At 37.0% G+C, this 24781-nt stretch overlaps 1 protein-coding gene across 17 annotated transcripts in view; it reads left to right on the top strand.

Moving 5' to 3' along the window:
• The window catches only part of IQCH (IQ motif containing H), a 301965-nt gene that overhangs the window by 44856 nt on the left and 232328 nt on the right, over positions 1–24781 (top strand). For 14 of the 17 annotated variants that reach the window (XR_005216422.1, XM_037833597.1, XM_037833596.1 and 11 more), the window contains one exon: positions 16656–16772. Coding sequence is in view for 15 of the 17 variants with exons in the window: in XM_037833597.1 (XP_037689525.1) it covers positions 16656–16772 (117 nt within the window). In the remaining 2 variants the exon portion in view is untranslated. Of the gene's footprint in view, positions 1–16655; positions 16773–17106; positions 17663–24781 lie in introns of those variants that run through there. The other 3 variants (XR_005216423.1, XM_037833591.1, XM_037833599.1) reach the window with 2 other exon arrangements.

Genomic DNA, 24781 nt, shown 5'->3' with positions numbered 1-24781 from the left:
TGTTCAAATCTGCTATTCTATGCTTCTAGTGTATTTTTAATCTCCATTATTGTACCTTTCTTCTCCATAATTTCTGTTATACTTCTTTTTAAACTTTCAAATTCTTTATGCTCACACATTGTCTTCTACCGTCCTTCAGCTCTATATCCATATTTTCCTTCATTTCCTTGAATTGATTTAGATTGTTTGAACTTCTTTGATTAGTTGTTCCAAATCGTGTATCTCCTTTGAAGCTTTAATCTGTTCCCTTGACTGTGCCATATCTTCCTGTTTCTTAGTATGGTTTGTAATTTTTTGCTGAATCTGGGCGTCTAATTATTCTGATGAGTTGACTCTGAAGATCAGTTTCTCCCTCTTGTCTACAGTTTTATTGTTGATTGGCTTTGTGTTAAGGCTCTTCTTTGATGCTTGGTCCAACTTATTCTGGACTTTTAGAGTAGCCCAAGTTTAACTGTTCAGATTTTCTCAGCTCTTTTTTATCTGATTCTTGCCCTGGGTATGTGTTACACTTTTTAAGATTGCACTTTTTGTGCAGTTGTTTCACTTCTACAAGAAAGCTCCCTTTCTTCTGTTCCTTCTCCAGGAATCTTGATCTATTCCATTTGTTTTTGTGCAGCATTTTCTCCCCAGCTCTATGCTTTGTTTAAATTTTCTTCCTCACTACAGTGCCCCATTTTCCTTACACTTTTCAGTTCTGGGAACCGTCTTGTCTTACAGCAACCCATTTCACCACCCCACCTCCTTTTTTTCCTGTGAGATTTTTTTGCCTCTGTTTTCTTCCCCATTAAGTTGTTCTGCCCTAGGGACCCAGATGGAGTCAATCCAGGGAGGTGAATCAATCCAGAAAAGTCCATTTGGCTTTTAGGTGGTCCCCAGAGATGACTGAGTTCTGCCACAGTATCTTTATCTTTTTTTCACCCTGGGGGCCCTTTTGTATGTGGCACTCCTCAGCTGCTTGTGCTCTGTCCTGGTTCTCTGTGGACTTGGGTCCCTGTGCCTGTATATATGTTGGGTTCTAACTAGTGTGAGTAGCTCTATAATCTGTATCTGTGGCAAGAGGGACCTGGGCCATGATACCTCTGTGTGACTCCCAAGCTGCACAGGACCAAATGAAGAGGAGGGGCCTGATCTGGCAGGTCCAGGAAGAAAATCTCCTACATGATCTGGAAGATTGTTATACTTTTTCTTCAATTCAGCATTTGTGGAATCTTTCTCCAGCCTCTATTGTCCTCCAGAGTTTCAAGCAAATGGAATTTGTCCTTTTATTAGTTAATTCTAAAGGGAGACTTTTCCAGGGGATGTCTTATGTGACCATGTTGATGATGTTACTTTTCCCAGTTCTGTGGTACCCTTTTTATAATTGTTTGTACTACCCTATATTTTTCCTTCATCACACTTGCCACAGTTTTTAATTAGATATTGAATTATATGATCATTTTTAAATTTCTGTCTTCTCACTAGATTGTAAGCTTAATGAGGGAGGGAGATCCATGTCAGTTTGTTCATTGCTATATAATACCAAGGGCCCTCAATAAATATTTGTTGAATGAATAATGAAACCACCCCAGTTTTCACTAAGGCTTTGTTTGTCCTCATATGAAATATCAGTCTAGTGTCCTCTGCACTCCCAAAGCAGCCTGCTCCTGCCTCTGCCATGGCACATGTTACATTGGGTTCATCCATCCACTATCTGTCAAGTACTTACCATGTGCCAAGAACTGTTAGATGCCTGCTGGGATGAACAAGACAGACAGGGCCCTTTTTCGCATAGAGCTTACATTCTAGTGGGAGTGTCTAGACAGAAAATCAGTAAGAAAATACCAGATAATAATAAAGGTCCAAGTAATAATAAAAGAGTTCTGTGATAAAGAGAGATAAACCTTTTCATCTTCCTTACTAATAAGTACCTACTTCAGTTAAATTTTTCATTAATTTTTGCCAAGAAATCTTAGGAGGGCCACAGTTGGTCCCACAAGGAGAAGATTGGAGGTCTCTGATTAATAAGAAAAATGAAGTAAAATATCTGAAATTAGGACAATTGAAGAACACGTAATTGCTGTTATTGTTCCAGAAAAAAAATAAAACTGATGGCCAGAAATTTATTTACTCAAAAGATTTTGAATCCTGGCAAATGATCATAAAGATAAGGAGTCTTGTATACTGATTATAAACCCCTGTTCTTTTAAATGCTGTAAGCATGGGTAAGCTTCATTTAGAAAGGGGCATGGACTATTTCCCACACTGACTTTACCTCTGGGGCCTGGATCCCTATTGTTGTTTTATCTCTGATATCAGTGACATCTGCTTAAAAATGCATATCCACTAACACAAAAGATAGCTCTAATTTTGCATTGTAAAGTCAATGACAAACAGTGCTGTTTTGCCAGCTGTTCCTCATGCCTAGTACACGAACATAAAAGCTTGTGTTATTAAGTAGTTGTGAAATCCAACTGGGATATTACCACCTTTAATTACACTCTTACAACCTTTTCAACTAGGTAAACCCCAGTTGCTTCTTTAAACTCTCTTTCCCCAAAAGTGGATGGCTGTTTTTGGGATTCTGTTTCACACCAAAAAGCTTAAATTGCAAACAATAAGAAGTTGCTTGATTGTAATTAAGAATCACAATTAAGAATTGATTATTAAGCGTCTTTTACATTTGGAAAAGCACACCCAGAGACATTTATACTTCTAAGAAGAAAGTTCACACTAATCTCACATTTTGAGGGTTTCCTGTAAAAAAAAAATAGAATTGGTGGTAAAATATATTGGAATAAAAATGTTATTTTCAGTACTTGCAATAACTATGAACAATATCAATATGACTCCATTTTTGCTTTTAAAAATACTCATTTGATTTTTTCTCCATTTCATCCACAGTAATACATGCTAGTTGTAGTAATTGAAAAATATAAGATGTAAAAGACAAAGCTAATAATTTCATCCCCATCTTCTATTACTCTTCCATCTCATGAGGTAGCCAATGTTAACAGCCTGGTTTGTGTTATTCCACATTTCTCTTCGTTGGTAATACGTATATAGAATGATTACATATGCAGATATATAGGATTCAGGTTGGTTGTAAATGTTTCTGTTTTTACCAAATCAGGTGTCTTCACAACAAAGTCCTCAGCTGATCCATTGGGGAGCTCTGGAGTTGGGATGGCCCTTAATGTTTCCCAAATTGAGACAGGTTTTTAGATGTAGCTGCCCCTGGGGGGAAGAGTAATCTTGGGCTGGGCAGCTCACGTTGGCACAGGGCATAGCCCAGGGAAAGTTTCAGCTGTGATCTACCAGCCAACACTCCTGGCTGTTGGAAGAATGAGTGCTGCAGTTCTAAAGGAGGGATCTGGAAAGCAGACTACAGTATCTATTACACCATTCCCTCTCCTTGACTCTTCAGACCTAGGGTTGGTTGTGTGTCCTATTATTGCTAGTCCCAAGGATTCTGTACTGTCTCTTATTCCTCAAATCCTGCTCTCAGCCTGGGAAATAATTCTTTAATTCTACTTCTCATCTACTTCCTGCCCAAACCCTAATACCCTCTGCAGTTAATGGCCCAGTCTTAATTGTTTCTGTGAAAAACTAATTTCCCCAAACTTGTATGGTTTCATATAACAGTAAGCGCAATATAAACAAAATTTTGTAAATCCTCTGTTCCCGTTTAATGAACAGTACCACCACACATACCCCAGTTGCTTGAGTGAAAATCTTAGCCTTATCCTTGACTTCTCTCTCTCCTTATCCTCAGATACTATTCATGCTATGTCCTCAATCTGTCTCCATCCCCTCACCTTAAAACACATTTGTCTTTGAATAGAAGATATGCAGCAAATTTCATAAAGAGGCTTTATGCTTAATCTAATAATTTCAGTGTTGAAAGCATTCGTGGAGTTTTTCTTTTGTAATTGACTTCACAGGCAGTTTGTGGGACATTAATTCAATTATTCAAAAAATACTGTGTGTCAATTATGTGTCAGTCACTGCACCAGACTTGGATGCAGAGATGCCCAACTGGGGCATGATTCCTTTCCACATGGAACTTAATATAGTGATCCTCCTTAGAGGCATAGGGAAATGGAAGGGAAGCGCAAAACTTTTAGGGTTGTCATATGTTTGTGATTGCTGGCCTGTAGTAGGTCAGTACCAGGGATCCTAAACTTTCTGCAATGAGTGGGACATTCTGCCCAGTGAAGAACTGTATCTCAAAATATCAGTAGCAGCCCCAATAAGAAACACTGCAGAAAAGACAATCATTATTCTCACCAATACCAGCTACCATGGAAGGGACACAATATTTTTCTGTCATTAATGTCTTATACTAGATAGTATCTATTGCTCAGCTAGGATACCTACCTTAAATAGGTATATATCACCAAATATAATTATATATCACCAAATATAATTCAAAATAACTTCTGGCAAAAGCAGAAAGGTGAAACTATTCCCAAAAATGTGACGTAGGCCCTGACAGTTCCAAAAGTTAGACTATAGTTGTAGTTTCCCAAATAGCACAATATGTCCCATATTAAAGTGCTCAACAATAGCTACTATTATTATCAATCCAAGTCTATAATTTCCTAGAATCTTAGATTTGGATGGGAATTTAATAGTTATCTAATTCATGACACTATCTGATAACTTGAGTCACTTCAGCCTCATCTTCAATAAGTGGTCATTGACTTAATTTTAGATACTTTTAGTGACAAAGAACAGTTACTAGAGGTAGCTAGTTTCACTTTGTACTTTTCAAACTGTGGGAAGTTTTTAGACTCATTGTTAAGGAGCTGTTGGGTATTTCTAGTCAGTCACAGGACGGATAGATAATCTGTACTTGTCTTAGATCAGAGGACTAGGAAAAGCCCCCAAATTATATCTATTCGGATCTACTTCCCTCTCAGATTCACTAGTACTTGTCCCTAATAGCCTAAGATTCTTAAAGGTATTAGTACCTTAAATATAGCCAGTTCAGCCCCCTTCTTTTACAGACCAGGAAACCATAGCTCAGAGATTGAACGTGACTGGTCCACAGTCACCTAACTAGTTATGATGGAGTTGAATTTGATCCCTAGTTCTTGTGCCTCTATCAAGCTGCCACACCAGTCTTTTGCTTCCTCTTTTATTCGCCCATTCCTTCTCAGCCATATTATGATGGCTTTTCTTTATAGTATGTCTTAGTGCCGGATGAATACCAGCCCAACTCCTCTTTGGGACACCTGTGTTGTCAAGGAAAGGGTTAGAAATAAAAACAATAAAAGGAGGAGATAGGAAGAGAAGGAGAAAAACTTTATAGGCTAAGAAAGTATTTGATTTTCTTGTTGTGTCTGGCAAGCTAAGTTCGAAGGCAATTTGAAAATAGAAATTCCTAAGTTGTTTAGATCAAAGGACCACTTAGAAGTGCGATACATTTGGTACATCTGTGGAGCAGGAGAAATAAACCCATCTCATTACTCGAGTTATTCCGTGTATTAATCCGTTAAAATGGATCCTTTAACAGTGAAACATAAAAAATATATTGTGATCTAGTATGATGAAGCAATATGCAACTTTGTGGCTAAGATGTGAAAAATCTTTAATTTTGTGAATTTGAACCTAATTGAGAGAGTGATTTTCAAAATTTGAGGATTTTTGACAGTATGAGGAATAATATAGTGAGAAAAAGAGAAGGGAAAAGTCAGAGAAGGTTATAGTTGGGTCACAGATTTTCACCGGGAGTTGTACCTCACTTAATAGCAGGGAGGAAAATTTTGCCAGAATGAGCTCTGTCCTTTCCTTAGAATTTAAGCCCCATGACAGTAGGGACTTTTTTCCCCCTTTTCTGTGTTTTATTTTAAGCAGTTTTGTTGAGATATATTCACACAGCATACAATTCTGTGGTTTTTTAAAAACCTCCTTATTGTGAAAATATTTACACATACCAGGAATCGTATATGAACAACCATTGTTTCTGCATCACCTAGACTTAACAGTTGTTAGCCTTTACCATATTTGCTTTATTGTTTTTTTTATTGAAGCATTTTAAAATACAGATATGATGGCATTTTACCCCTTAATGCATCTTTTAAAAATAAACTATTTTGCTACTTAACTATAGTACCATTATCACACTTAACAAAATCAGCAATAATTCCTGAATATAACAAATACCCAGATCATGTTCAGATTTCCTCAGTTATCCCCGAATGACTTTTATTGTTCTTTTATTCAGACCAGAATCTGTTGAGGTTCATCCATTTCATTTGGTTATTTTATTTCTTAAGTTTCTATTAATCTAAAGCAACAGGGCTCTGGTTAGTTCACTGCCATAACCAGTGCCTAGATAATGCCTTTCTTGGAGTAGGTTCTCAATAGGTGATAGCATCCTGGCTCTACCACTTACTACCTGTACTTTGGCAAGTCACTTAACCTCCCTTTGCTCAGTTCCTAATATGCAGAATGAGCATAATAATAGAACCTACCTCATGGGGCTGTTGTAAGCATAATTAACATATCTAAAATATTTATAACAGTATCTGGTACATGGTGAGTGCTATATAGACATTAACAAGTTCTTATTTGTTGTTACGTACTGATCAGTATCTATTATGTACCTAATATATGTGCCAGGCAGTATTTTAGGCTTTAGACATCAGATTTCTCTGCTCCCATGGTACTTACATTCTGAGAGGTGGGGATAAATAATATGGAAACAGACAAAAGACAATTGGAAAAGTAACTATATAGTATGGTGATGGGAGAGCAGTAAAGCTGGGGAAGGAAAATAGGAAGTGTTGAGATGGTGTCACTTGTAAGGTGACATTTGAGCAGAAACCTGACCAAAGTGAGAGAGTAAGGCATTTGGACATTTGGAAGAAGAGCATTCTAGGCAGGGGAAGCAGCATATGTAAAGATCCTGAATTTAGGAGTGTGAACAGCAAGGAAACTGGAGGGGAGTGTGCAAGGGGGAGAGAGGTAGGAAAAGCATTAGGGAGCCAGATTTTGAAGATCATTGTGAGGCTTCTGGATTTTACTCTGAGCAGGATGAGAAGCCATTGGAAGCTTTTCAGCAGAGGATCAAAAAGCTACCATATTGAGAACATGATGTCGAAGATTGGGGCAGAAGCGGGTAAGCTTTTAGGAGCCTGTGTTAGCCGTCACGATGACATCACATCTCATTCTCACAACATTTTGAGGGAGGGAAGTATTATTATCCCCATTTTATAGATGAGGAAACTGATGCTAAGGGAGGATAGTAATTTAAACCTAAGAAATAGCAGAGCTGGAATTCACACTCAGGTCTATTTGACCCTACAGCTCTGGCTTTTCCTTACCATGGTTCAAAATATACCAACTTGAGCTCCCTCTTATGTTTGCCACTGACAAATTTACAACCAGAAAAAGAAAAGAGAAAAAGTCAGTAGAATAAATTCCAGATTTTGTCTGCAAATGGCCCTAACTGTCTCTAGGATTTTTCTCAGATGTCTCTTTTAACTTTCCCAAAGAAAATTCTCAGTGCAATGCTCCTGATAAAGGTGACCTTTTAATTTTCGGCTTCTTTGCAGTGACACTAACATGGCAATTATTAAGCCACATCAGAATTATGTATAATACATTATGATACTCTATAAGATGCAATTATTTATCATTGATTGGTTTACTTTAAAGACATTTATACATTATTGTTGTATGTAAGTTATAGCTAACGGGACATATGACTAAATATGGTATTTGGGGTTGTTTCTATATAAAATGGGCATCAAAAATGGGCCTTTAGCCCCTATGAAGCTTGTTGCTGCAAGGAGAGGCTTAACCTGCTTATAATTGTGCCTAAGAGTCTCCCCCTGAGTGTCTCTTTTTTGCTCAGATGTGGCCCTCTCTCTCTCTCTAACTAAGCCACCTTGGCAGGTGATCTTGCTGCCCTCCCCCCTGTGTGGGACCTGACTCCCAGGAGTATAAATCTCCCTGGCAACGCAGGATATGACTCCCGGGGATGAATCTGGACCCAGCATCATGGGATTGAGAACATCTTCTTGACCAAAAGGGGAATGCAAAATGAAATGAAATAAAGCTTCAATGGCTGAGATTTCAAATGGAGTCGAGGTCACTCTGGTGGACATTCTTACGCATTATATAGATAACCCTTTTTAGATTTTAAGGTATTGGAATAGCTAGAAGTAAATACCTGAAACTACCAAACTCCAACCCAGTAGCCTTGACTCTTGAAGATGATTGTATAACAATGTAGTTTACAAGGGGTGACAGTGAATGTGAAAACCCTGTGGATCGCAATCCCTTTATCCAGTGTATGGATGGATGAGTAGAAGAATAGGGATAAAACCTAAATGAAAAATAGGGTGGGATGGGGGCGTGGTTTGTGTGTTCTTTTTTTATTTTTATCTTTTATTCTGATTCTGATTATTTCTGGTGTAAGGAAAATGTTCAAAAATAGATTGGGGTGACAAATGCCCAGCTATAGTATGGTACTGTGAACAGTTGATTGTACACCATGAATGATTGTATGGTATGTGAATATATCTCAATAAAACTGAATTTTAAAAAAAAATGGGCCCTTAGGACCAGATCCCTTAATAGCATTTTTTCTATAAGAAAATTCAGTTAGCTACATATATTGACTCATAACATATTTCCAGAAATATAAACTACTACAACTGCAAAGACTACCTGAATTTTATTATATGATGTTCCATAGTTTGGCAACATATCAAAGGTGGTTTCTAATGTCTTTCTTTCTGGCTTGCCAGGAGATGCTGACTCCTAGTTGTGCAGGAGAGCCATCATTCCCTGGCCATCAACTCATGAGAGTAGTGGCAGCAAGGGAAGGGAGGTCATGGGGTTAGCAATTGGCCCATGTGCCATAAAAATTGGACAGCAGGTCTCCTTTGACTCACACTGCAGTAAACTGAGAATTGTCATTGTGGTATATTGTAAGAATAATGGAAACATAATAAAACTCAAAAATGCCTTTCGTCGCTGGTACGTTATTTCATTTCCTCGAATATTTTGATTTTAATGTACAAGGTGCTAGAGATGCAAAACTCAGTGTTGTAGGAGCTTGCAGTCTGCAAACAGGCATTCTATAGACAGTGTGGTAAGTGCTGTAATAGAGATTTGAAAAAAATGCTCTGGCTGTAGGGCAGGGGGCGTGAGGAGGGGGATGCTGTGCCTAATGCCTGGGTTTTGTCATAGCTAGTAACTGCATCATCTGTAATATCCATTTCAATCACACTAGTCTATGACCTCCACAGCCCAGTCTTCTGGCTCACATACTTAAGTATATTATTCTAACAGTTCTTCAACCATATAACCACCTTCAAACCATTAACCTCTCATTATTTCACTATGTATCACTTTTGTCTTTTGTCCTCTTCCTCCTTAGCTAGACTGTATTCCATGGTTGTAGCAGAAATTGTTAGTTTCCTACCCAGTATCCATTTCCTCATCTGCATTACCAATAAAACCATAAGTTTGTTCTGGGTGGCTCATGCCATAAGGAATAAGATTCCTCATTTCTTAGCCTTTCTTGTAACTAAGTGTGGCCATGTGTTCCACTTTTGGCCTAAACAGCAGTCTTCTGGGGTTTTGTTCTGAGAAACCAACCTGATAAAGGGGGATAGTCTTAGCTGGCATGTCCCTTTGCCCCATATCCCTTTTTTCCTGTTTTGCCTTGAACACAGACATGGAGTTGTAGCAGTTATCTTGCAACCATGAGGCATGAAGCATAAGAACAAAAGGCGCCACTGTGAGGATGGTAGAGAAGAATGAGCAGCTGAACCAGTGCTAGCAATTGTCTACTTTGGCATGTGAAAATAGATGAATAGACTCCAATAGGTATTTTTTTGTAATTTTCTGTCAAATCCCTAAGAACTGATTCAGTGGTTCAGGACCTCTGTTCCTGTTTCTCTCCATTGTGCTTGGGAGGCTAAACCCAAGCCTAGTTAAAACCGAACCATCCAACAACTCAGTATTTTACCTGAGTAGCTGACTGTGGCTGGAGTATATCTCACAACTGTGCCAGCTGGTCTCATTTTAATTTTATGATCCTGAATTTCAAGTGGGTGCTAAACTCAGCCCCGATATGCTGTCATTTTTCTATAGCAAATTCACTTTCTCATTCTTTGACATGGCTATTTCAAATTTTCTTTTCTCTCTTCAAACCTCTAATGCTCTTACTCCCCTTACTTTCAGCTGATGACCTCCCTTAATGATCACTAAAAAAATAAATGAGATCTGCCTCATTTTCTGTGGCCATCTGCTAGTTGCCTACACCAATATTTATCTCCCTTTTACTTCGTAATAAAACTCCTGAGTTTTAGGAAGAAATATGGCTGCCCAAGTTAAATACTATGTTTCCTAGCTTCTCCTGCAGCTGGATGTAGCCATATGACCATGTACTGGCTAATGAGATATAAAGGGAAGTGTTACGGGCAATTTTCAGGAAACTTTCTTAAGAGATAGCTGACTTGTGCCCTTTGATCCTTTTATTCCCTTTTCTCTGTTCTGCTGCCTGGAATGAAGCTGTAATGGATGAAATTCTAGCAGCCGTCTTGGACCATGAAAAGGAGGCTCCTACATTAAGGGTGTAGAGCGCTGAGCTGAAAGAAGTTGTTAGTCTCTGACAACTTCATGGCTCTGTAAACCAACTCTGGACAGCCTACCTCTGGACTTCAAATACATGAGAGGAGTAAATTCTATCTTGTTTAAGCAATATTCTAGTTTTCAGTCACATGCAGACAAATTTAATCCTAACCTTTCCATTACCAAATCCATCAGTTTTTCTACATCTGAATTGTATTCTGTATCTTCTCCCTTGTTATAATGGAAGAAGTACCCACCTTCCTTTTAAGGCCAGCCTCTTCAAGCCTTTTCTCATACAGTTTCTCATTGCTGGATCATTCCCATATCTTTTCATAACTAGCTCAGTTTCTTCATTTAGGTCTCAGTATAGTAGCCATCTCCTCAAAGAGGCTGTCCATGGCCACTCTACCTAAGGTAGCCTCCCATCATTTTCTATTCCATTATCCTAGTTTGTATTATTTAGAGTACTATGGCAATCTGAAATGTGGACAGGAATTTATCTTTTTTGTTCACCACCTCCTTGTAAGCTCTCAATAAATGTTTTAATGAATGAATTTTGTTGAGGCTAAAGAAAAAAAGATGGAGGTTGGAGGAGGCCTCCCAGGGGAGGTCACACCTGATCTGAGTTCAAGTTTAAGTAGAATTATGCCCAGAAAACACTGAAGAGGAGAAAAGAGGACATTCCCAGAACAAGGAACAGAGGTGGAGACAGCATGATATATGTGGGGACCTGCTGGCCACTCAGCATGAATGGAGCATAGAACAATCATGAGGGAAGGGCAGGAGAGGAGATTAGAAATTAGAAAGGGGCCAGGGCAGACTACCCTAAGGGAAACCATTGGAGGGTTTTTAAGAAGTATGAGACATATTTTAGTTAGTAATCAGAGGTTCAGTCACTCTGGAAATCAGGAGGCAGGGAGAGCCATTTTAGGGGCCATTTCACAGATCTATGTAATAATCGATGAGGGCATGGGCCAAAGCGGTTCCTGTGGGGATCATAGAGAGGATAAACGAACTGCTGAACAGACAGAAAGTTGAATCAACAGTGCATCAACTAGTATTTCTTTATAATGTGGCAAGATGTTTTGATGGAAAGAGGCTTTAGAATCAGAGAAACTGATTCTTTCTTGTCATTTTAATAAGTAAATAAATCAGTTGGATTATGGTAACACCCTGAGCTGAAAGGAGATACCTATTACAGTGCATAGCACAGAACAGGAGCTCGATAAATGTTAGCTCCCTCTCCCTGTCTTTCTCTTATTCTCTAATTCAATTCCTGAAGGAATCAGAAAACAGGATGGGCACATCTATATAGAAGTAGTTAGGTCTTAAGGCTTTGTGAACCCAAAGCATTTAGGCAGCAGCTGGGCCATTTAGAAGCAGTATGAGTTAACTAATGCTGTGATTATGAAGGGCTTCTACTTGTTCATCCTTCTAGCCATAACAGGGAGATAAGAGGGGAAATCATAGAGTCGTAGAATGTTAGAGCTGAAGTTAAAAAAAAAAAAAGTAATGAATGGTTACACTTTAATTGCACTTTAATTTTCACTTTGATTCTTTATTAAAAAATTGACTTTCGAAAAGATACAAAAATAGAATTAACCCAGTCTAACATTAGCTATCACCCAGTTTTAACATTTACTATAATTTTGCCATTATTTCATCTATCCACCTTTTTTTTAAGCAAAATATATTGTATCATTTTGCTGTTAAATATTTTAGTATTCTCCAGTAAGGACATTTCTAAAAGCTACTATCATACCAAACAAATTTAACAATAGTTCATTAATATTACATAATGCCCAATGCATGTTCAGTTTTCCCCGATTGTCTTAAAGTGTCTTTCTACAGTTTTTTATTTAAATCAGGATGCAATACCTATTGCAGTATGGGTCCTTTTTCTTTCTTTCATTCTTTTTTTTTTTTTTTTTTAATCTATAACAGTTTCCCTCCTTTTTAAAAAGTTCATTGATTTGTTGAAGAAACCAGATCATTTGTCATAGAGATTTTTCCGAGTCTGGATTTAGCCAATTATGGTGCCATTTAACATATTCCAATGTCCCTAGTATTTCTTGAAAACTGGTAATTTTCACTAGAAGCTTGGTCAGATTCAGATTCCACCATTTTATTAGGAATACTTCATAGGTGGTTCTGTGTACTTCCTTTTAGAGCATATCAGAAGGCGATTTCTTTTTTCTTTTTTCGATGATGTTAAGATTGATCAGTGAGTCCAAGTATTTTTATTGGCCTGATCTAGCCATTATAAAGTTCCCACACCTTTCACCTAATAGTATGAGCAACCACTGATACTTACCTAAATACATTATTTCATTAGGGATTGCAAAGTGGTGATTTTATAATTCTATCATTCCTTCTGTGTTTGCTAGCTTCTGTAAAGAGGAACTTTTCTTTAACAACACTTTGGTGAATCTGAAAAATACTTTCTTAGGAAAAGCAGGATAAATGCTTGATTCTTTCCTCTGATTTAACAATTTTCAGATTCATTTTGTCAATTTTATCAATTAGGTTTTTGGGGGAGGGGAAAATACTATTAAGAACTCATAGATTTTTGTATATTTTAAGGGTTTCAGTCCATTGCAGCCATTATTTTTTGGCTAGCGGCAGCCCCTTCAAATTAGGTTCTGAACAGTACTTTATAATTTGCAAGTTACTTTTATATTAGTCACTTAAACCTCACCAACAGCCCTGTGAGGGTAGGCATTATTGCTCAGCTTTACAAATGATAAATCTGAAGCCCCGGGGGTGAAATGACTCAACCAAGATCATATGGCTTGAAAATGAAGAACTAGGACTTGATATCCATTGTTCTTTCCACTAAATACAGTAAGTTGAGGGGCTCGGAGTGTTCAATTCAAGTAGATCTTTTTTTTTTTTTTTTTTTCATTTTCTCTGGTTTTGAGATTAAACAGCAGGTATCTTTAACCAGTAGGAATAAGATATTAAGCAATATCCACTTTAGAAGGCATTGTTTGTAGCAAACACTGTTGAGAATAATGTTATGCCACTAATACTGTATCTTAGTAAATAGCCTGCGTCAACTTTTGTTTGTGAAGCATTTCAATTTTGATTACTCTGTGTGGGATCTACTGCTCAGATGTGTGTCATTTTATGGTCTGCCCATGTCTGGGGAGTTGGCATTACATGCTGCCTAGTGTTTTTAATTCAGAACTTCTTCAAAAAGAAACCTTAGCCTTTTATATTCAAACCCTAGTTTTAATAGCATAAGCTATTTCCTTCTTATATAGCTTTGTGGGCATAGTGATAAAATAAATACCACAGAATCACTGATGAGATGAAAATTGAGCTCCCTGCATCTGTGCAGCCATGTAGGTAAAACAGTAATTGGCTCTGATAATAACTTTTGTTCTTACAAACCAAAGTCTAAATGAAAGTCACATTTGATATATCTGCTTGTAATTACTATCAAAAGGAGAGTATACAAAGTTTAGATTGTTTAGTGACTCAAGATAGATTAAATAAATTACTGTCTTTCCTTGACCAATTTAAGAAAAATTTCTGAAATTATTTCTGATATTTATTTTATTTTTGGTAAAAAATGATCATTTTCCAGAGCATGCTTTTCTGCTTAAAGGAATGATTAATTTTGTTTTTGTTTTTAAAATCTATCATTGTTTTTCTTGAGAAATCTTATTACTGAGTCTGACAGTGCAGCTTAGCTTAGAAGTTTTTTCCCACATATCTGTAGAAGTTTAGGTTTTGAATATATTTGATAGTGAATTTCAGTGAAACTATTCAGCATGTTAATATTCAGATTTAGACTTTAATGTTTTTCTTTTCTTTTTTAGTGTGTTTTTAAAGTAGAAATTGAATCATGTTTGTCAAATATTATTTTGATATACACATGCTATGGTGCCAAAATAGCAATTATTAGAATATTAATAATTTGAAAGACCTTTCCCATTGCTTTAGAGGCCAGCAGTAAAGAATTGCTATTACAAGCCATCGTTTCCTGTTGGATTTCTATTTACATACTGATTTCTTTTTAAAAATACTTGTGTCCAGTGCCACAGAAATGGAAGAGTAGGCAGAAAGCAACTAGATTTTAATTCAGTTTTAACAAGGATTCTTTATTTGGTCATTTCCTCCCTACAACAGTCCAGTAGCCACACAAAGTTGATGGAGCATAATAGAACTAAGGAACTGTGCCAATGATCCCAGAATTAAAAAGTTTCTAACAAAGCTTAGACATGATAGATGGAGCTATTACCATCAATTGTATCCAGAACACACATTTTAAAAAACATCCTAATTACAGAAACCACATCCAGTCACTATAATACATATTAGCAATTTTCGATCTTGGTAGAATGGAAATTATTCTGAAAGTTTAATTAAGAAGGAAAAAATTATGTTCAGGTATTAATTTCAATAAAAGTAGCACTCAGCTTCCATGCAAAAACCCTGGAGTAGTGCTGTGAGTGTGGGTTACCCACGGAAGGCAAGCCATTTTTAATTAGGCACTACATTATTTTTGTCATTGCATATATTTCAAAGAAAAGAGAATAGACACACCTTGTTTGCAACTTGTGTCCCTGCATGGGTTAAATAAAATGGACAGTTGAGGGCAGTTATTTGGAGATTTGGTTAAAAAAACTGAACTGCTATTAAAAAAATAAAAGGCACGTATGGACCTTGTATCAAGATATAGCTTATCAGGGTAGCATATTCCGTAGATATTTTTGTAGCATCCCTTAACTTTGACCTTAAGCATAGGCTATTTATGAATGCTTATTATCAAAGAAATATCTGGTTCCTGTAGCCATTTTAACAGTTGCATCAGATCACCCTCAAAACTAAGACACTTAATTGAAAGGAAATAAGTTTTTCAGATTGCTCACAACACCCCCAACCTCCTAAAAATAAGTCACGAAGGCCACATATTTTATCATTCCATTTATATGAAATGTCCAGAATAGGCAAATCCATAGAGACAGAAGGGAATTCATGGTTGTCAGGGGTTGGGGAGATTGGGGAATGGGGAATGACTGCTAATGGGTATGAAATATCTTTTTGGGGTGATGACAGTGTTCTGAAAGTAGATGGTGGTAATGGTTGCACAACTTTGTGAATAACTAAAAACCACAATTACACACTTTAAAAGGGCGAATTTTATGGTATGCTAATTATATCTCAATAAAAAATAGTCACAAAAGGCTTTAGAAGCACTTGGTAATACTATATTCCTTAAGTACCAATGTATATTTTTAACCTCAAATCATAGATTATCAAAACTGGGGGATAATTCCTCAACAGGCTATCAGGTCCAACTGCCACTTTTGACAAATAAGACAAGAGACATCCAAAGAAGTGACTTACCTAACATCGGTATATGGGAAGTTCAGGATAGAGCAAGACTGGAACCCAGGTCTCCTGATACCTATCCAGTGCTTCTTTCTTAACCACCACTGTGCTGCCTGCTCTGGTTGTTCGTTTTTAAGCATTTCAGCAATAACTAATTTTAATCATTTAAAATGAGGATTAAGGGTTCAAACTTTTTTTTTCAATCAAAGCATAAATTACTGTTAAAAATAGCAAAATCTTTGCGAAGGAGTAGATACATTTGTTGTTGTGAATTTACCAAATCCAAACTGAGATTTACCTGTAAAATGTCCCATGAGGAAACTGGCGACATTAACAGACCAAGGGGGCCCTCTACCTGTGTATTTGTAGAATAGATTACATTGGCAAAATCCTTGACCTGGAAAGCTAAAATTAAATCAAGACCAGTTATTCTAGGCCTTTTTCTGCCTTGATTGACTTCTAGCATTATTTTTGAGAAAAGGAATTGCGTCTGAGGATCCATTTGTGTGAACAGTATGATACATGGAGGAAGATCTGTGGAAAGTTCCTTTTCTGTGAATAAATATGACTAATTAACAGCCTAAATAAAAGATCCAAATATATATATATATATATTTCCAGTGAGAATTACATTAAAATAATCATTTTCAGAGAATTTGTACTCCTTTGAGGATAGAGTATATTAGTAAGCATTTTTGTTCATCCAGCATGAAAGTTTCTTTGTTTCTTTGTTTCAGCAAAAGATAGGATTGAATGTAAAAATCATGCAGGATCCTGAAAACACCCACCACAGAGCTGCTGTAAATGCGAACTATGGAATCAGTTTGCCATATATTAATCAGAGAAAAACATGTGTAAGTAATGAGTTGTTTTAATGAGCTCTTAATTTTTTTAAGAATTAAAAATCATTTTTTAGTAGTCTAAGATTAACGTAGATTTTAAGGAAAGATGCAATCCTTTTGTCCTTGTAATTTTTTGCTGATAAAATGGAGTGACTTTCATTCTGTTAATTTGAATTGATTAAGAAAATGTAAACCTATTTTAAAAGATTGGTAGCTCATTTGAATTTCTCTGTTTTATTTATTGATATTCTTAAATAATCTGGTACCATAATTTTAATAAGGTGGATATAATTTAACAACAAAAATAATTAATAGAGGAACTTTAAATGTTTTGTGTCTTTGATAGTAGGCTTACCACTAGAAATAGCAAAAGAAAACAACAGCACAGCATCAGCTGCAAGGATATATACTCAAACAGTACGTAAAAATTTAAGAAAATTTTTCTAAGTCTGAAGCAAGCAGGGATTACTAATCCTTTTTGTCAACAAAATGATGAGAGGGAAAAATAATCAAATGGAGACTGGCATTCAGAGATCTCAGAGTCTGTGCCTATTTTTGCCTTTGACTTGCTGCTAAGTGTCCCAAAGCAAGCATTTTACTTCCTCTATGTTGTGTGATTTTCTTAGAAGAACTAAGAGCAGCCTTCAGTTCAATTGGGAAATTAATTTATTTGAAATCATTTCTAGTACTAAAAATATTTAAATGTATTTTAAATTACTAAGGTCACGTGTATACATTTTTAACCTTTGGCTTCTCTCAGCACCTCTTAAATGTATACTTAAGTGAAATAAAAATTAATTTCAGAATTAAATTGCAAAGTCATTTCTAACCAGCATAATAGTCTTTTAGATTAATCTTCCAAATTTCCTACATGGAAATTTTCAACTACCTACTTCTTTCATGTAACCCTGAAATACATTTTTTGTTTCATTATATGTGCATTATGTTATTCTAACAGGTTTGATTTAAAAGCACTTTATCATAGAAATACTTTAATAGCCTAAGAAATAACCAGAAAGTTAGATATTTTTTTTCCTGCTGAAACTTTATTTAAAATGTCACTGTGAATAATGTGAAATTGTTTTTATCTGTTTCCCATGAGCCCAAAGCCCTTGAAATAAAAATATTCTTTCTCTGGCTCTTCAGACAGAAGCAGATTTCTCTTTTGTTGTTGTTTTTTTTCCTTCAATCTAGAATTAATATTGGCTTAGCTGGTGGAGTGCAGAGGCTTTGTAGCCTAAAGCAATTGCTGTATTTCATGCAAACTTTCTCTGATGAGTATTGAAGTTTTAAAACGCATGCCTTTAGATTTGATGGGCTTATGCTTTCTTTTAATGAATCTGAGTAAAGATTCAGATATAAATAGAGAATTCAAAGTTATATCCAGTTGTATCCAAAATTTAAGGCAGAATTCTAGTCATTTATTATATATTTTTAAATTCCCAAATAGAATGAGTGCCTAGGAACTGTACTTGTGTACTTTAAATGCAGAGGATTTGGGAAAACACTTTGCTTTGTATGACATATAGATAATGAATACTTGTTTACTGTAATAATGATCCATTTTTTTCATAAAACTTGACTCCATAAAAACCTACATGAGAACACTTTAAAATGCACGTGCATTATGTCCATTTTGCTCAAATTAACTCTTGGCATTTCGTTCAAATGGTTGACCTTGTTGTTTATGTTGATATGGATATATAATGGTACGAGCTGAAAAACAGTCTTTTCCTTTTGGATTTATAAAATAGAAGAATTGTGCAAAAAATACTGTGAGAGAAATATTCAGGTGTTGGTTTTAAATAATCATGTAGTGTTTGTGAATCAATAGTTGTGACTTACCACCTGTAAAAATATGTTTGAAAGCACTTACCCAAACTCGAAGTCATGCATCTAGCATTGTGATATATAGTCAATTAGAAAAGTAGCATCAAGGTTAATCATTTTTTTAGAATCACTCTAAACACACAAAGGGGATTATTATTTGGTTGTGAGGGTCATTTGTTTCCTTTCTCTTATGAAACTTGCAAAGCTTGTCAAAAGCCTGTAAATAATCCTAGACATTTGTGACAAAGCAAATCTGAATATGTAGCCAACTTATATTATTACTTCCTAGAAGTTGCTATTTTCTCCATGTCTCTTAATAAGGGGCTGACTTTATAAGGATTTTTAGTGCAGTGAAAACACCTATACCCCATATACACACTCTCATATCACAAATTTGCCTTCAGAAATTTGTATTTTGTATTTCTTATGTAAAATCAGTTTACAGAAAAGTATTAAAAGTGAAACTGACTGATTTTTTTTTCAACATCTTAAATCTGCTAAATGAAAAACCAACCCTTCTGACGTGTTTTTGAGTAGGTCTTTATGTATGTGAGGAGCCGAGAAGAAATCCCTGACACGGTTCATATTTGCCCACTGACATTTAGTTCCAGTTAGACTTTATAATGCAACACGTTAAAAGATCTACAGAAAATTTGACTTTGATTTATTTTTGTTAAATAAAAAGGGTTTCTTAAAAGGCTTGAAACATGTATCTAAAAATATGAATTTTAAAAGAAAGATTATGAATGCATAACAAAACAGCCAAGCAAAACATTGCTTGGAGTTGCTGCACAAATAACTCTGATTATAACTGTTATGACCTAGAAAAGAATCATAGAAACATTTTTCTTTTTGGCAAGATATGAGTTGCAGTAGAATTATACCAGTTCTTTGGTCCCATTTTCCAAATAAATAAATATATAATGCAATGTAAACTTAGAATCTTTTATTTATTCATGAGGTTGAATTTAATACTATTATGATTTCTAGATTTTATGAGTCATATGTTATGCAGTGTTTTTCACTAACTTAGTTGGGTAGCAACCACACTTCACAAATCACAGTTTCATTCTTCACTGTTTCACTTGGGTTGTACATAGTAATCTCTCTCTCACTGAAAGCACATTCATTTCTGAGATGATAAAGTAATGAAAAGTGAGGCAATTGTGTTAATGTCAAATGATTAGAAGAAGCTCCAAAAGTAAGAGGTGGGGGCAGAGAAGGGGGAGATAGAAGGGCGATTTCAAAACATGATTGTGTTTTAAGCCCATGCATATGGCCACAATTACAGTCACAAGATAATTTGGCAGCGGTGGCAGAATTAGATTTAAACAAATTGATGTTACACTGCAGTAATTCAGAATGTGCTTGTTGCATTTATAAACCATAACAAGAAGCAGAGCGAATTAATAAACCCTTCTTGTCACTAAAAATAAAAAAGGGAATAATTGCTGCGATGGAGTTAACTTAACATGACTATAGTCAGCATCCTTTCAGCCTCGATATGGGAAAGTGAAGGTCACCCCCATCTCAAATGACAAAGAGGGAACATTTTGTTGGTAAACAAATTAATCTTTTGAAAGGTCGCCATTTGTTTTAGGTTTTTATCCAGTTCTTGTCATCTGGAATCAGAGATTGACTGTCACTTCACTAGGCAGGGGTGCAGTTGAAGCAGACAAAGCTGCTTCTGTACATATCAGCATTCCTTGACAAAACTCAGTGCCTGATTGTGATGCTATGGGCTGCTGGTTTACAGCTGTCTCCGGACAAGAATGGAGGCCCACCCCTGAATTCCAATAAGATGGGCCTGCATATTCCTCCTGCTGTAAGCTGGCCCTCTGCCCACAGCTAAAATGTATTGTAGTTCAAGCCAGCAATTATCTCTTTTACTTCCTTCTGTGCTGCTTCTGTTCCCTTTTTCCAAAAACAGATGTGGATATTCACTCAAGTTCGGCATCTATTGTTTCTCACACCTGCTGGGGCAGAATTTTGACAGAGGTAGAGTTTGGGGAAGCCAGCAGACAACAATTGCATGTAATTTCTTTGAGAGCAGCTTAAAAAAAAAAAAAAGTTGACTTTTCAGGATGTGTGGAGTCAGCATCTTGTTTCCCCTCCCCCCTTTCCCAGGAGCATTTGGTAAATTAAATTAGTTGAACTAAAGCAAATAGCTTTAAGGACATTCTGAAATGCCAGATCCTATTTATGACACACAGTCATTACCCAAGGACTGTGATGACATGTACAACATCCCCACTTCTTTCACTTAAAGAGAGCTTTCTCTTTGGGTTGTTTTTAAAAAGAGTTTTCAAGGAGAACAACAATAACTTTCCATGTTCCTCACAATTGACAGCCTTTTATAAAAAGCATTCCATCAATATGGTGGTGTATTGCATTTATATGGTGTTGTTGCTATTTAGAATTTTAATTCTTTATCAGTTTGAAGCAGTGGAAAAGCTGAAGAAAATGAGTGATGTTATCACTGACTGGTATGTAGCTCTCTCATAAAAGCCAGTTACTCTGGGAGTGGAGAGGGTCAATTAATGTTAATATTAAAAAATCTAACTGTAGTGAGTTCTCCAGCTTCTTTAGAATGCCATGTTTCTTCAGTTTCTCTGCTGACATCCTGCATACATTCCCAAACCAATCCTATGCTGAACTCAGAGCACTTTTTAGCTCTTAGCATAGTGATTCCAGGTCAGATTGTGTGGTGCCAATTCTTTGTAGATGGGGGATCTCCTAGAGAAAGTCTCCATTTCCTCATCTGTCAAATAATGATAATAGTATCTATCTCTCAGGACTGTAGTGAGATTTAAATGAGATAACTCAAAGCAGTCCACAAAGGTCCAGGTATATAGGAAATGCTCTGCAAATGTCCATTTTTACTATTGGCAATATTCACATATTGTACTGGGCCAGGTTTTATATTGTCTTTTAAACTTACATGATTGTAGAAGTCAGAGGAGGGAACCAAAATATTGCTGAGGTCTCTTCTAGGGATTCTATTTAATATTTCATGTGATTATGCCTTCTTTCTCACAGAGATATGAGGACAAAGACCTCGTCTGTTCTGTTTGTTTTTTCAAATCTCCCACCACACCACACGCAGTGTTTTGCACATAACAGGTAATCTGGAGAAAACCTATTTGTCCCCTTGTCACAGCCCAAGAGGGCCATGCCAGTCCAAAGGCCAAAGAAGACAACGAGCATTTTCTGATGCATGAACTTTTATTCAGGGCTTACTTACAGGGTGAGAAGTTGTGGAGAGAACATGACAGCTCTCTGAGCCGGGGCAGGAGGGAAGACAACCAAACGATGCAAAAAGGGCAGAAAGCCTTTTATAAGGGTTTAAGACAAAGGCCTTCCTAAGGGTGGGGGGAGCATAGATGCAGGAATAGGTCATTCTGACCTGGGGGGTGGTGCAGGAAGGACTAGAATAACACTTGAACAATTACATTTTGCTCTTTTTGTGAGACTAAGAGCCTCTCACTTCCTGCCTGCTTCCCATAAAGTTACATTTTAAGATCAATTTACCCTTTTTCTCTTTACTGGCTTACAAAGACAATAGGCCAAACATTTAGCTGCCTAGGTCATGCAGACTGATGTGCACCAAAGATCTGCAGGCCTGTTTTGCTTAGGTCTGGGGTTGCCATACCCCTCATCTGTCCAGTCTCTGCATTGAAGCTATGTAGCCTGATTTTGTTTAGATGTGAAGTTCTTTTGCTGGTCCTATTAGATTTGGTTGCATAAGACATCCTTCCACTGGGCTCATCTGATAGGATTTGCCTAGTGGAACATCCTGGCTCCTGGATTCTTGTTACAATTCTGCCACTAGCTAGCTGTTTCCAGGAACAAGTTGCTCTACCTCACTTATTCTCATTTTCCTGGTTTATAAAATGGGGGAGGCTAGAAAGGAGACAGCCTGGTGTGGTGGGAGGGTTTGGAGCTGAGTAAATTAGAGTTTGGGTCTTATCTCTGCCAGTGCCAGCTGTGTAACCCTAGGTGAATAAATGAACATCTGGGGTCCTCAGTTTCCTTTTCTATAAAATCAGGATTCCTACTAGGCAAGGGTGTGATGAGAATTACAGATAATATATTAACTTTTCTGGGACAGAGGAGGTGTTTGATAAGGTCCCTGGTTTCCTGAAAAGTGAATTAATATTAAAAATCCCAGACTTCCTTCTCCCTTCTTCACCTCATGGTTTCAGAAAAGATCTGATTTCGTTCCTTTCACACTCCAATATAAATGAGTAATAGTGCTTAGTGCTGTGGTTTTTTAATTGATCCAGAGAACCCCAGATGAGTTTCAGGGGATTTGCAAGCATTTAATTAAAATTTCATTTTTATGATATATAAGCTATTTTAAAATGTAATGAAGAACAATACATACATACTTAAGTTAGACACCAAACTTTAATGCACTGGAAAACATGAATGGGTTAATTTGTTCTCTCAGATGAACTCTGTGTGTGTGTGTGTGCATACATTTGAATTTCTTATAAAGGTGTTTTTTATTAGGTTGGATGTAGCTTTATACTGGTCATATTTTGAAATTCAGATATGCTCATATACACTTTCCTAAAAATTATACAAGGAAATAAGTGAAGATTAAATGAGCTAATACATGTAAAGTGCTTAAAACAATGCTTGGTCCCTTAGTAAGCACACCAAACATGCATTTCAGTATATGTGTGCCACCAGCAAAAGCAGTTCCTTTGTGCATACTTTTGTCACAGCATAATAGACAGCTGTGCCTTAACAATAATACATTGTCACACCATGATAATATAGCATTATAGATCGTTTCATTGCTCATTTTAAGTTTGACTTGGTTCTCACCTGATTTGAAAGGAACTGGGCAATCTCCATTTGGAAATGCAGGGTTGCAGTGTTGCTTTGTTTATTGCTGGAGATAAAAGGTAAACAACAACCCATCGATAAAATCTGGGCTCAACATGCAAAACAAAATTAGATTGTTTTGAAACACCAAGTGCATATCTGAAAGAGAAGAATGCTGAGATATTTGAAAAGAAATTTAAATGGGACGTGATTGAACTTCTTAAAATGTCACATGATGTATTTGAAAACTACTTTTGGCCATTCACCCCTTCCATAATAATAGCATTTATTAAGTATGCAGATACTTTGCTAAGTGTTTTATGTATGTTACCTTATTTAACTCTTACACTTGTAAGGTATGTGAGAATTAGATTAAGTTTAGGTTTCACATAGGGTGGGGGCAGCTCAGGGGAATGGCAGAGGGTCAAGAAGCCAAGCTATAATTGGTGGCCGGTCCTCCTGTTTATCTGCCCACTGTCTTTGCAAGATGGAGACTGGGGGGGGGGGGTAGATGTTCCTTAAACAGCTTCATAAGTTGTTACCAAACTAGCTCAGACTGGCTCTGCAGTTCAAGAACAAAGGAAAGAGGGGTGGAGACTTGTTTCAAATGTTCCAATTTTGCATAGGAGACTTTTTTTTCAAATGTTTCCAATTTGGGTGGGCTGCATGTTTCAAATTTGCGTGGGTTAGTTAGGCTTGTCGAATAGAATGTAACCTCTAAAGTATCCATCCAATGGAGAAACGGGAGGGATGTGCGGTTAGGTGTAGGGAATAAATACTTCTGGGTCTATTGTTCTGTGTGCCAACCTCCCCACATTTTGGTTAGGCACCGGTTCTTGCAAGATCGTAAATAAATTCTTTTCTTCTCCACCATTGGATAAGCTTTTATTCCTTTTAGGAAGAGTGCTTATTTCTCACAATTTCTTGAGGGCTTATCTGGGATCCAAAGCATCGAGGAGGACCCCCAGGACAGAAGAAGGGAAGGCGTGTCCCGCCCTTTGAGCGGTCTCGGACTCCGTCGTTGGGGGCCCACCTCTAACTGCTGGTGAGACCCGCGATCAGATGCTTAGGTCTGCCGATTGTGGACAAGAAAAGGGGAAGGAAAAATGTGTCTCGCAGCCACCAGGTAACTCTGTGCACAGACCAAGGTAAGGAAATAGGTCTATTAAGTATTACCTTGGTGGTGGGGACATTCTGGTAAGTCTGAGGCTAATCCTGAGGGAAAGACGCCCAGACAAGACTCAGAATGGGGAATAGAGGCAGTTGGCCGGCCGGGGGAAAAAAAAGAAAGGGGTACCTGTAGGGTCCCCTGGGAACATTCCTCTGGATAGTCCATTGGGGACAATGTTGAAACA

This window comes from Choloepus didactylus, chromosome 4 (assembly GCF_015220235.1).
Source record: "Choloepus didactylus isolate mChoDid1 chromosome 4, mChoDid1.pri, whole genome shotgun sequence".
In the NCBI taxonomy this organism is placed as follows: domain Eukaryota; kingdom Metazoa; phylum Chordata; class Mammalia; order Pilosa; family Megalonychidae; genus Choloepus; species Choloepus didactylus.
The sequence above is the reverse complement of the archived record's forward strand: the minus strand, read 5'-3'. Positions and strand labels throughout refer to the sequence as shown.